Below are 12,227 nucleotides of genomic sequence, written 5' to 3' on the forward strand. Positions count from 1 at the left end.
AGTCCCAGCTACTCGGGAGGCTGAGGCAGGAGAATGGCGTGAACCCGGGAGGCGGAGCTTGCAGTGAGCGGAGATGGCGCCATGGCACTCCAGCCTGAGCCACAGAGCCAGACTCCGTCTCAAAAAAAAAAAAAAAAGAAAAAAGAATCTCAAGCAGCACTGGGACTTAGGGCTCTGCCTAGCCCTGTTCCAGGGTTGTGGCTACTCCGGGCCCACCTCAACAGTGCCCCGCTTGGCTGCTCTCAGGATCCCTGCTCTTTCTTTTCTTTACTCCCTTCCAGGACAGGGCCAGAACTGGGGCCTCAGGCTCAGATTCAGAGTCTAGCATGGTGCCTGGCTCGCTGCACAGGCCCAGTAAGGGACTGTTGAGTAAACAAGGTGGCAGGCAAACGGGCTTGCTTGATCCTGGAGGAGGCACTCAACGCTGCCTCAGTAAACATGACTCAGAGACACTAGGCCCCGTCCGTGAACAGAGGAGTGGGAAAATGGAATGTGGTGTGGCCACATGCTGTTGTCCTGCTTTGCAGGTAAAAAGGAAGAAACTAGATAATATGAATCAACACGGGTTGGTCTTCAGCAAATTAGAGATGATGTGTACAATGACATACTCTGTGTGTAAACAAATCATACAAAATACCATGTACTTACGGTGACATATGAGAATGTGAAAATATGAGAGTGTATAAAAAATGTAAAAATATAAAAAAAGGGCATCCATTTGGAAGGAGACCCACTAAACTTCTAATAATCCTCTGGGTGTGGGAAGAGGCCTACGATTCAGGGAGAGACAGAAGTGAGGGCTGGTCAAAGGCAACTTTAGCTCTTCCATTCCCATTCAAAGGATCTGTAATGTCTTAGTTTTTCAAAAAGAAAAGTAGGCTTGAGGAGTAATCATAATATAATTAATTCCAAAGTAATTTTTTTTTTTTTTTTGAGATGGGAATCTCACTCTGTTGTCCAGGCTGGAGTGCACAGTGGCACAATGTCAGCTCACTGCAACCTCTGCCTCCCCGGTTCAAGTGATTCTCCTGCCTCAGCCTCCCGAGTAGCTGGGATTATAGGCATCTGCCACCAGATCTGACTAATTTTTGTATTTTTAGTAGGAACGGGGTTTCACCAGGTTGGTCAGGCTGGTCTCGAACTTCTGACCTCAGGTGATCCACCCACCTCGGCTTCCCAAAGTGCTGGGATTACAGTTGTGAGCGACCACACCCGGCCTATTTCAAAGCAATTTTTTAAAGGAGGGAGGAAAAAAAGAACCATCTGGCCTGGACACACGGCTGAGTCAGCCCTCACCTGACTGCGCCTGTGACTGCCCCTGTGATAGGTGGGTGGGTGAATGTTTTCGCAGGTGCCAGTCAGCCCCAGAGGTTTGGGGATCCAAGGCTGGTGACCTCTTGGGCACTGGGCGCCCACAAAACACATCTGCACCTGCCCATGCCAAGCCCACTTGCCATTCTGTCTTCAAAAGTCTTGACCACGATGCCCTCAGGCAGTGAGGTAGCCAGCAGCGCCATCTCCTTCCGCACTGTGCTGAAGAACTTCTTGGCTTCTGGAGGCTGGAACTCAATTTTCTTAAAAGAATGATTTGCTAGAGGGGGAAAGAGAACAGTCAGTCCCTCACGGAGAAGCCCTGGAGCTCCGTCTGCAAACCTGGCTGGAAAGGTGAACACAGCCACAGACTTTCCACTCGCCGCTCCTGGCCTCAGCACTGTGATCACACAGTGAAATGGTTTGGGGGCAGCAGCTGGGGGCCGGCAAGGGGACTAACCACCCTGTACCCAGATCTGGTGACACAAACAGGAGCCCTGAGAAGGCGGGGAAGGCAAAGACCGGGCAAGGGCTGACTCACAGGGTGCAAACTCCAGCACGGAAAAGACCTCGCCCTTGGCGCTGGTGAAGGTGACGCCAGGCTTGCCACCACACTGCTGGCAGAGCACCGGGGTCTCGCTGGGCCACTCAGCCTTCACAGGTGACTGCCCCTCGGGCTTGTCCTCCTTGCGCTCTACGTCGGGCACCGCCTCCATCTTCTCCTCCTCTGCAATGGCCACATTGTCCAGGGTCTTCTTGAGGTTTTCCTGTAGCTTCTTAATGTCATCTAGAAACTTCTTCTCCCGAGTTGGCTTCTCAGGCTCCACAGTCGGAGAGGTGGGCGAGCCTGTCAGCAGCTGCTCCACGGTCATGTTCTTGAGGCTTTCCAGGATCTTGATGGCCTCTTTCAACTCCCGGAAGCTCTTGGGCGGCCCGTCCTTGCCAGCCTTCTCCATCAGCCCGGCCATGGGGGCGGCCATGGCCACAGCCCCTTGCACAGCAGCTGTGGCTGCCTCTTCACTGATCACCACTCCCTTGTCCTCCTCAGGGGCCGCTGGTTGCTCTAGGGGTGGGATGGGGGGCTCCTCTATCTTGGGGTGCTCGTCCTCCACCAGCCCATTGTCCGTTTCCCAGCTGTCACTATCATCTTCCCATTCATCCGAGGATGCCCCGCTGGTGCTGCCTTCTACCGAATCGTAGTCTGACTCCTCAATCTCAGACTCGATGTTGTACAAGTGCTGGGGGCAGAAGGGAAGTGCCACGGTAATGCAGACAGGAAGTCACCTCCCTACCACTGAGGAGGAGCTCTGGGGATCCCTGATCCGCACAGCTGATGGGGACTGGGCTCATGAGGCCTTGGCAACCTCATTCCACTCTTTCCCCGCCCTCTGCTCTGGATTTTGCAGTCCCTAGGTCTCTGGGAGAGGCCCTTCACCTGTGCCACCCCTAAGCCGGACCCAAAGCCCCAGCCAGTGGTCTGTTCCAGCCTCCCCTCCCGCTCTGTGCACTTGGTCAGCATCTGCCCAAGGCAGTAGGGGACCTTGGCAGGCCCAGCCCTACACCTGAAAAGCTCAGGGTCAGCTGATGATACAGCCAAGGAGGCCCCTGTGGGGCTGCACTGGGAGCTGGGAACATATTACAGGAGGGGACACGTGGAAGGGCCGACATATCCTGCTGCCTTCCCTGGAATGGCCGTTAAGGTGATGGGGCAAGCCATTCCCACTCCCACTCACGCCCCCTGTGCGGACCAGGAGAGGAAAGCTGGGCTGTGTGGCTCCAACCAGGAGGCGAGGGAAGGAGAGCCCGTGTAGCTCTTCTGCTCAGGACCCAGCAGCTGGGGTTAGAACTGCATCAGCTCCTTTCTCCCCTTCTCTGTTAGAGCTTTCTAGAAAGGGTGGTAGGAAAGTTTCCATCTCCTTTTAGGAGAGAACTTGCTTTCTTCGCAGCACAGTGAGCTCACAATCCAGGAGAATCCTGGAGGTCTGTGAAAGTCTACACGCACCAGCGATGGATGGCCGGGAAGAGACTGCTGGGAGAGGCAAGGCTGGTGGGCCAACTGCGGGCTGCCCCCAACCCTGCACCAAGGGCTGTGTGGCATGCCTGCCTTGCCCCTCATGCTTTCGCTGAGATCTCACCAGGAAGACCCGAGAGCCCATCTTCTGGCTACACGACTGTGGTCCCCAGCCCAAGCTGCCACAGTCACAAGCCCAGCGGGGGGTCTTGCCAGAGCCTCACCTGGGGCAGGATGATGGTCTTTGAGTTGTCAGCCCACACCACCTCCACCTTGCTGCTGACGTCCACACGGGCCACCTGGCCCACCGATGGCTGCTGGGCAAAGGGGACAAAGTCAGGGGGTCCAGCTCAAGCTCCAGCTCCCCAGCCCCTCCTGTGCTCTGCAGTGACTGACATGCCCACCCAGCTTGTGACAAGAACTTAGCTCCTCTGGTAAATGTAACCAGCGGCAGCTGAAGAAGCCTGACCCCAGAAGTGAGGCAGGGAAACAAGTCCTTCTGCGGCTGCTAGGGCTGAGCAGCAGCTTGACTCTGGGGCAGCTGCCCTCCTGGGGACACTGAGCCCAGAGGACACTCAGGTCTTGTCTCCTAGAGCCACCTGGTGGCAGCTTCAGGGACTGCAGCTGGTGCACAGGGCAGTGAGCAGCGATCCAGAGCTGGGATTGGAAGGCACACCTCATCCTCCTTGTGAGGAGCCCCGTCCTCAGTATTGCCGATGCGGATGACGATGTCAGTTGTACGGAACCTAAAGTCAGGGTGGTCAGCAATGTCGTAAACACTCACGTCTTCCTCTTCTCCAATCAGCTGTGGCACAGGACAGGTTGTCATGAGCTACGGGTCCTACACCTAACCCCAGAGCCCACCTGAAGTAAGCAGTAGGGGCTGCACACACCTCCACATCGTCCCCACTCGGCCGCAGCTTGAACCACTTCACCATGCAGGTACGGCCGAGGTGGTCCCCAGACTGTACCACGCCGTAGACAGCAGGGTCTGGACAGCTCTGGACTAGGGAACCAGAGGAAGGAATGTGACTGGCTAAGGGATCCCGGCTAAGGAGCCCACATCTCAAGCCAGTGCAGGGTGCAAACCGTGACCTTCCCCCGTCTTGGAAGCGGTGAGACCCCTTCATGAGGGCAGTCCCCTTCTGGACCTCATTTTAGCTCTGACCCCAGATCCACTGCCCATTCTCCACAAGCCCCAACCTGGGCCCTCACTGGCGACCACCCTGCTGGCTGCCCTTCCAGAGCTGGCACTACCTCGCTTATCTACCACGAAGTCTCCGGGGCAGAACTCATTGTTGTCCAGGTGGTGTACAGGAAAGAGGTCGTTGGAGCGGATGTTGCATTCCACAGAGCCATCCTGCCACATCACGTCGGCTGAGGTCATCGTGGTCACCACCTCCACTGCCACCCTGCCAGATGCAGGCCAGTCAGCAGGCCATGCAAACCCCACCCCCGCCCGCGGAAAGGGCAGAGAATCTTTCTGTCCCTTCCTGTCCCTGTGGGCTTAGTAACCTGAAACTCTGAATCCCAGGTTGGCAGGATGAGTTTCTGGTGCACCGGAAGCTCACCCAGGGTTCCGAGGCCATGCATTCTCTGAGAACGGGACCCACTTGGGAGAGCTCAGGCAAATGTGTTCCCAGAAGGCCAAGCTTAAGGCCACCACCATCCCACCCTCTGCACCACTCCTCAGTCTCTGCTTTCCACCACGGCCTACCCGAGGCGCCTACCCTGTCTCGGATGGGCGTCCCTGAGCCACTACAAGGCATGCAGAGGTGTGTGCGCGAGCGCAGGCACGCACATCCAGGGGACGCGCACTCTGCCTGGCTTCACGCTGACGCCGCTGGGGAGGGGCACAACTCCAAGTTTACCTGTCCCCTGGCTTGAAATCTCGAGTGATTTTATTCTTCTTCCTTTTGTGTTTGCGCTTTAAGTTCTTGATGGACAAGGGGATGCTCTTTTTGCGACTTGTGCCACTGCCGCTCTGGGAGGAAGTGGTGGAGCTGGCAGAGGAGGTCACCGAGCTGGTGTCGTCTGTGTCGTCAGCAGCCTCATCATCTGCGTCCTGCTCTGCCGAGTGCAGCCTGTCATCTCTGCCTTCTTTTAGCAGGAATGGGGGCAGCTGCTCTCCTGCCTCGTGGGGCTCCTCTGCACCCTCGTCCTGCATCTCCACTGGACTGGCAGAGCCGTCGGGCGTCTCCTCGGGGCTGGCAGACTCCGCTTCACTCTTGGCTTTGGTTTCCCCCTTCTTGTCTGGGTCTTCCATGGAATGATCCCGGGAACACTGCGTGTCTGGGGAGCACGACATGATCCGCACAACCTGCTTCTTCAACAGGCGCTTCACCTGCAAGGGCGGAGCAGAGAGGACGGGCTTGAGGTGCACCTGGGCAGGCTTGGTCTTAGGCATCTCAGGCTGGGGGGAATGACAGTTGTATACACCTGAGTAGCCGGCAAGGGTCATCAGGGCTGCCCCCCAAGGCCTAAAGCAGAGACTGTCCTTTTTGGCCATGGAAATGGCTCAAGGCCAGTTCCTCAAATGCCCACCAACCCCCAACCCCAAGGACATACCTTCTTGGCCATAGAGCCCTCCCCCTGGGCGCAGTTTTTTTCTGGACATTCCCAGGCAATCTTGGCTGGCTCTACCTTGGCTGGGAAGACATACAGACAGCGCTCCCCAAGCTGCCGCTGAGCATGGTCAAAGCATCCGAGACGCTTCACCCTGGTTGGGAAAGAAGTGGGGGTGAGCTGAGCTGGACTCCTGGGAGGCCAGCAGTGTTCTTGAGCCTCCCCGGGCATGTGGCCAGGGCCCAGAGGCCTGTTCCGCGCGTGCCTGTGGGTTGCTGGCAGTAAGGGCGTGCTCACCTGCCTAGGTTTTCCTGGGTGATGACAGAGGGTGGGGGGCTGACGCTGTCCGTGCCCCCTGGACAGAAACTTTTGGTAATCCATGTAACTTTCAACTCTACAACCTGCACCTGGGGATGGCAGGTGGGACACGCCAGTCAGGGCAGGCTCTGACAGCACTCTCTTTAGCCAGTTGCCCAAAGCCCACTCGACCTCCAGAGCAGGAAACTGATCTTCCTAGTATAGCACCAAGTACAGACACATCAGAGCAGACCCCAACTGTAACCACGGCCCACACCCAATGCCTAGGACCAGTGTCACTGCTCATACCAGCCAGGGGCCACTGGTACTGCCACTTGCCACCCTCCCACCTTGGTACAGGGCTGGGCTGGGGGACGTCTGTCTTTTGGTCACTATGACCAGAGCCTGGGTTCCCTTTATCCTCAAAGCCCTTTGAGATCAACAGGGTCCAGATGTCAAAGAGTGGGGCTCAACCCTCAGAGCGGGCAGGAAAGGAGCAGCAGCTCAGCTCCAGGGTGCAGAGGTCAAGGATTCGGTTTCCTGGCCCTGGGCCCAGACCCACCTCTTCCACCACCACTCGGAACTTGCTCTTGGTGCTGAGCACGGGCTTGACACCTGACAGCCACTGGACGCTGGAGAAGATCTTGGCAGGGCCAATGAGCACCTGGCCTGGGTAGAAGCCATAGGAATCGTCAAAGAAGAGACCCTGCAGGATGTGGGGCCAGAGGAAAGTCCCTGTGAGCGGTGTCTCCTTGGGCGACCATGCTCTCCACGCCTGTGCCTGCCGGCTGCCCACCTGCAGAAGCCCACTCACACAGAGGCCCCACACGCCCTGAAACAAGTCCTGTGGCTCCAGATCAGCACTTCCCAAACCCCGGGTCCGCAGAGGTCACCTGGCACCCTTGTTCAAACATAGGTGACTCATTCCATGCTCCTTGGTCAAGGGCTCACACTCTGAGGAACAAGGCTCCAGAGAGCAGTGGTCCTGAAACCTGTTTGCTCACGCACCTCCTGTATATCTACTTGATTGCTGTGTGTGTCCATGTACTATTGTAACTACTACATCATCCTGTACTGAGAGAGACAAAGTGGGACCTTAAAGGATGAGAAAAAAGCTAACAAAAATGCAAATAAAAGTTCTAATACTGTGGGCGCGGTGGCTCATGCCTGTAATCCCAGCACTTTGGGAGGCTGAGGTGGGCAGATCACCTGAGGTCAGGAGTTCAAGACCAGCCTGGCCAACACGGTGAAACCTCATCTCCACTAAAAATATAAAAATTAGCCGGGCGTGGTGGCACATGCCTGTAATCCCAGTTACTCAAGAGGCTGAGGTTGCAGTGAGCTGAGAACACACCACTGCACTCCAGCCTGGGCAACAGTGTGAGACTCTGTCTCAAAGAAAAAAAAAAAAAAATAGGTTCTAATATTTTCTGCCTATACCCAAACTTTCAGATCCTCTGGCGCGCACCCGCCCCTTTTCTAGGAAACCGCTCTGTTTAGCTGGGTCCAGCTACAAGGTCTTTGCTAAGAAGTCCTCCTTCCAGAGGACTGAGCGATCAGAGAAGGGTGCTGGCCTGGATGGAGCACACTACCGAGTCGCTGACGTGCGGGCAGACGTCGTAGAGCTTGGCGCCATCTTCCGTGTTCATGGAGCACCTAAAACAGAGAACAGAGGTTTAGTCTGGTCTAAATCAGAGGGGACACAGTGAGTACCAAACAGTTGCAATCCTGAGATGCCAATGTGCCACATGCCCTAATAGCACAATTCGTTTTCAACCATTAACAGCCCGAGGTAGTACAAGAAACTCTCCCACAATGAACAAGACCCCAAGTGCCACTGAATTGCTTGCTCAGCACCCTCACAGTGCCTCAAGTAAAGCATCAGCCTCCAGCAGATACCCTCAATGAAAATGTTTCTCCCTATGCCAGGACAGATCAGAAACTGAGCAACAGAATTAGGCCACGGCAGATAAGGAGAATGGTACAAGGTCAGGCCCTGATTTGCAGGCCCTGGATGCCTGCAACATCTGTCACTGCCCTTGATCAAACCTGTCATCACTGTCCCCAGGAGGAAACACCCTCCTCCTCCCCTCTTTCCAAGAGGCTGTCCTTCCCAAGCCGATGGCTCTCTGGTGGTGAGACTCTACCTGGCACCGTTGGATAGCTTCAGGATGATCTGGTTCTTCAAGTCGTAGACCTTCCCCAGCCAGCAGTCATAGGCAATGTAGTCCCCATACATGAAGGGCTGCAGACCAAGGGGGCAGGGGCAGTGAGACACAGCAGACAATGTCCATGTCCAGGGCACAGATTCCTCTATGCCCCACTGAGACAGGAAGCGGGAGGATCTACATGGCTCATTGTCTGGACCGGTTGGCTACTAGCCCTAAACAGCTGCAGCAGCAGGCCCTCCCTACAAGTTCTAGGCTGCATCCCAGCTGCTCTTCCCAGTGAGGAGGAAGTGGTGTTGGCTGTGGGGCTGCCTGGAGGGAACGGGGTGGGTGATGCAGGGGCAGAGGCCTGATGGCATCCATGGACATGGGACAACTATGGACACAGGAAACCTGGCAAGTAGGCTGTGGAGGTGGCAGGCAGAGGAGGCAGCCACACCATTGGGGGATGGCTATATGGACAGTGCTCTGAGTAAATACGTTAACACATCAAGGATATCGAGAGCCAAGGCCCTCACTGTTGGAGAAGGTGCCCAGGTGTTTACTAACAGAAAGGGAGCAGGAAGGAGGAGAGGGAAGAGGAGTCCTGAGGTGTTTAGGTGGAAGTGGATGTATCAGGATTAACTCACATATTTTATTTTACTTTATTTTTATTTTTTTAGAGACAGGGTCTTGCTCTATTGCCCAGACTGGAGTGCAATGGTATGATCTTGGCTCAATGTAACCTCCATCTATGGGCTCAAGTGACTCGCACACCTCAGTCTTCTGAGTCGCTGGGACTACAGGCATGTATCACCAGGCCTGGCCAATTTTTTCATATTTTTTTTGGTTGAGATGGGGTTTCACCATGTTGCCCAGACTGGTCTTAAACTCTTGAGCTCAAGTGATCCATCTGCCTCAGCCTCTCAAAGTGTTGGGATTATAGGCGTGAGCCACCGCACCTGTGAACTCTGCCTGAACTCATATATTTTAATATACACATACTGCAGGCAGTGATATATTTAGATGTGTGTATACATGTAACACATGTGTATTTCCTAGTGTGTCCCAAAAGGGCCAAGTAGCAATTAGCACACCTAGCATCCAGATCTTGGGTTTTAAAAATACCCTTCTCTGAAAGCAATGAGGCTTCTTGGAGAAATGGTTGATTCTGGGGCTGGACTACAAAAAGTACAAGATGAGCCTGGCACACCTCACGCCAGAAAGAAAGAAAGTGCTTAAAAAACCAACAGAAAGGGCCATGTGAGAAGGACATGAAAGCCAGCTTGAAGTGGCTCCCACTGGCTAAATCTGGGACCATCTAAACAACAGAACAGATAATAGTAGTAATTAATTATAACCAATGAATAAAACAGAAATCTCTAAGTTCATACCGATAAAAAAAAATGAATACATAAATGGGGCAGAAGATAAAGCTCTTCTACAGAGCAGAATGCCAGCTAAAAGAAATGAGGGGGAACAAGGGAGTCATAAAACCACCATTTAGCAACATCAGAGCAATGGCTGGTGCAGGCAGAACTGTGAATGGACGCCAAAACTGGAGGATTTCAGTTTGACAAATGACAGGGTATAGACATAATCTGGGACTATGTCCCCACAAAATACAATCACTTAAAGGGGGTAAATGGTGAGTTTATAGTGGAGAGATCTGGTGGACAACAACATGACCAGGGGTCAAAGTGAACAACCCCAGCACTTTGGCTATGGGGTACCATGGACCAGGGCAGAGCTCTGCGGCGGGTCTGCAAAGAACCCGTGGGCATGAGGCAACACCAGACAGACCCAGGCTGAGGGTCAAGTTACTGAATGTATCACTGTTCAGGGCATGGAAGACAAAGAAAGGCTGGGAAATGATTCCAGATTGGAGAGAAAATGAAGAGATGACAACTCAATGTAAGATGTGTTCCTGAATTGGGTCCTGGATCCGCAAAGAAGAAAACAGTAGTGTTGGGACAACTGCATGTGGTCTGTGGACTGGACAGTAATTATCAACGTCCATTTCTCAATCTGGGGGTCATATGGTGGTTACACAGGAGGTTGTCCGTATTTTTGGAAAATACACAAGAGGTGTGTGTAGTTGGGGGTGGGTGACAGGGCATCATATCTGTAGCTTGCTCTCAAATGTTTTGGGAATAAAAAAGACTGGAGGGGGATCTCGGGGAGGAGGGAGGGAAGGTGATGGAGCAAATGGAGTGAAATCTTAACAGCTGAGGAACCCGGATGAGAGGGACACAGGAATTTACAACTTTTGGTAAGTTTAAAATCATTAAAAAAATAAATAATTGGAAATAATTAATTTTTTTAAAAGAAATATTAGAGGAGAAAGGAAAATACTTAAAGATAACCACACTGGCAGCCTATGCTGGGGTTGGGGAAGGGCACGTCCTGACCTCACATCTAAATGGCTTACTTGAAAGCAGCGACAACAAGGCTATGGGAGCCAGCTGGCTGCCGTGCTCCGCCTTCTGACCCAGGAAGGCTGTGCTTGGCAAGAGCGGGGAGGAGGCTGTAGCGCACAGGTCGTGCCGCCGAGAGAACCAGAGGGCCCAGAAAGCATGATGAGGAGACAGGGCTGGCTCACCCAGATGTGCTGCAGGTCCTTGCTGTTTACAGGATAGATGATGCAGTTGGTGCCGATGAGCTTGACGGCGCAGTCGATGTTGACGTCAATCACCGTGCCACACTGACTGTCCTGGGGGAGGGAGGAGGCATGCAGGTCCCACGATGCAGCAGCCCTGGTCACCATGGGAGACCCAGCCCAGGCAACCCCAGCACGCCCCCTGCGGAGCTGGCCAGCTCTCCCACATACAGAGTACAAGGTGGGCAGGCTCAAGTCCCTAAGGTGGCTGCCCCCAGGCCCAGGGCTGGGGTGGGGACGCAGGACTCACGGTAGATCGCATGTGCCGGACCACATCTCGGGGCACCACAGAACGGTCCTCTAGTTTCAGCTGTAAAAGAATGGAAACATGAGAGATGTGAGAGAATGGGCTCTAAAGCCAACACAGAATACGGTTTTCTTCCAACTTCTGAAGTGTCACATCCACACTGCTAAGTGCACAAATCCTAAGCCTTCCACTAGCAGCATTTTCACAGACCGCACACACCTCCGGCCAGCACCGCAACCCAAGGCGGAGCGCGTCATGTCCACAGGCCTCCTGGGGCCCCTGCAGTCACTGTCTCGCCCACCAAAGGCAAACACTCGGCTCACCGGAGGTATCCTTCCTCACGCTGAACAGTGGGGCTCAATGACAGATCACATAAGGTCGCACTTTAATGAAGGATTTAACAGCCCATTCTACAGAGAGCAAAACATTTGCTTTGCGTTAAATCTTTTTTCTGCCCTCTGCAAGTGCCTGCCCTAGCTGATCAGTGCTGAGGGAGAGTGGGCTGGGGGAGGAGGACACTGGGCTGCGGTGGGTCATCCTGAAGCCTGGCTATCACCGGACACCACGTTCTAATCTGGGTTATCCTCCTGACCAGCTGTGGCCTGCGCCTTATCTGCTGTGCTTGGAGCCCCGCAGGCTGCTAAGTAACCCTCAGGATGGTTGGCTCTTGGAGCCCGGCCAACTGCACGAGCACCTGATTGTCCCTTTATGCACAACTGGCAGCGGCCGCTGCCTCCTGCTGCTCTATCTCCCAACAGCCCAGGCAGGAGACGCTCCCACCAGGCCAGCCTGCCTTCTTTTTTAGCTGGTTCCTCCAACCTGGGGCAGCTCCTCAATGGTTCTTCACTGGGTCATAATCATGGACAGGTCTCTGTGTGTGTCCACCTCCAAGACCCCAAACCACGTGCCTGGAGAGCGGTTTCCTCAAATTGCCAACCAGACACTCCTCCGTGGTGGCCTCCCTTGACCTGGGGGCACCGAGAGTTCACC

The 12,227-nt window shown here is 54.4% G+C and overlaps 1 protein-coding gene across 1 annotated transcript in view; it reads right to left on the reverse strand.

The window, feature by feature from the left end:
• UBE2O (ubiquitin-conjugating enzyme E2O) overlaps positions 1–11,296 on the reverse strand; it is a 17,329-nt gene extending 6,033 nt beyond the window's left edge. Inside the window, exons 1-14 of the mRNA XM_011950077.1 lie at positions 11,241–11,296; positions 10,934–11,044; positions 8,332–8,429; positions 7,777–7,840; positions 6,747–6,890; positions 6,185–6,294; positions 5,891–6,041; positions 5,194–5,666; positions 4,580–4,734; positions 4,216–4,328; positions 3,999–4,127; positions 3,547–3,639; positions 1,853–2,549; positions 1,455–1,591 (exon numbers count right to left, since the gene is read on the reverse strand). Of these exons, the coding sequence (XP_011805467.1) occupies positions 1,455–1,591; positions 1,853–2,549; positions 3,547–3,639; positions 3,999–4,127; positions 4,216–4,328; positions 4,580–4,734; positions 5,194–5,666; positions 5,891–6,041; positions 6,185–6,294; positions 6,747–6,890; positions 7,777–7,840; positions 8,332–8,429; positions 10,934–11,044; positions 11,241–11,252 (2,487 nt within the window). The 5' untranslated portion in view covers positions 11,253–11,296. The remainder of the gene's footprint in view (positions 1–1,454; positions 1,592–1,852; positions 2,550–3,546; positions 3,640–3,998; positions 4,128–4,215; positions 4,329–4,579; positions 4,735–5,193; positions 5,667–5,890; positions 6,042–6,184; positions 6,295–6,746; positions 6,891–7,776; positions 7,841–8,331; positions 8,430–10,933; positions 11,045–11,240) is intronic.
• Between the last annotated feature and the right edge of the window lie 931 nt (positions 11,297–12,227).

The sequence above is a fragment of the Colobus angolensis genome, unplaced genomic scaffold (genome assembly GCF_000951035.1).
Source record: "Colobus angolensis palliatus isolate OR3802 unplaced genomic scaffold, Cang.pa_1.0 Scaffold1, whole genome shotgun sequence".
In the NCBI taxonomy this organism is placed as follows: Eukaryota; Metazoa; Chordata; class Mammalia; order Primates; family Cercopithecidae; genus Colobus; species Colobus angolensis.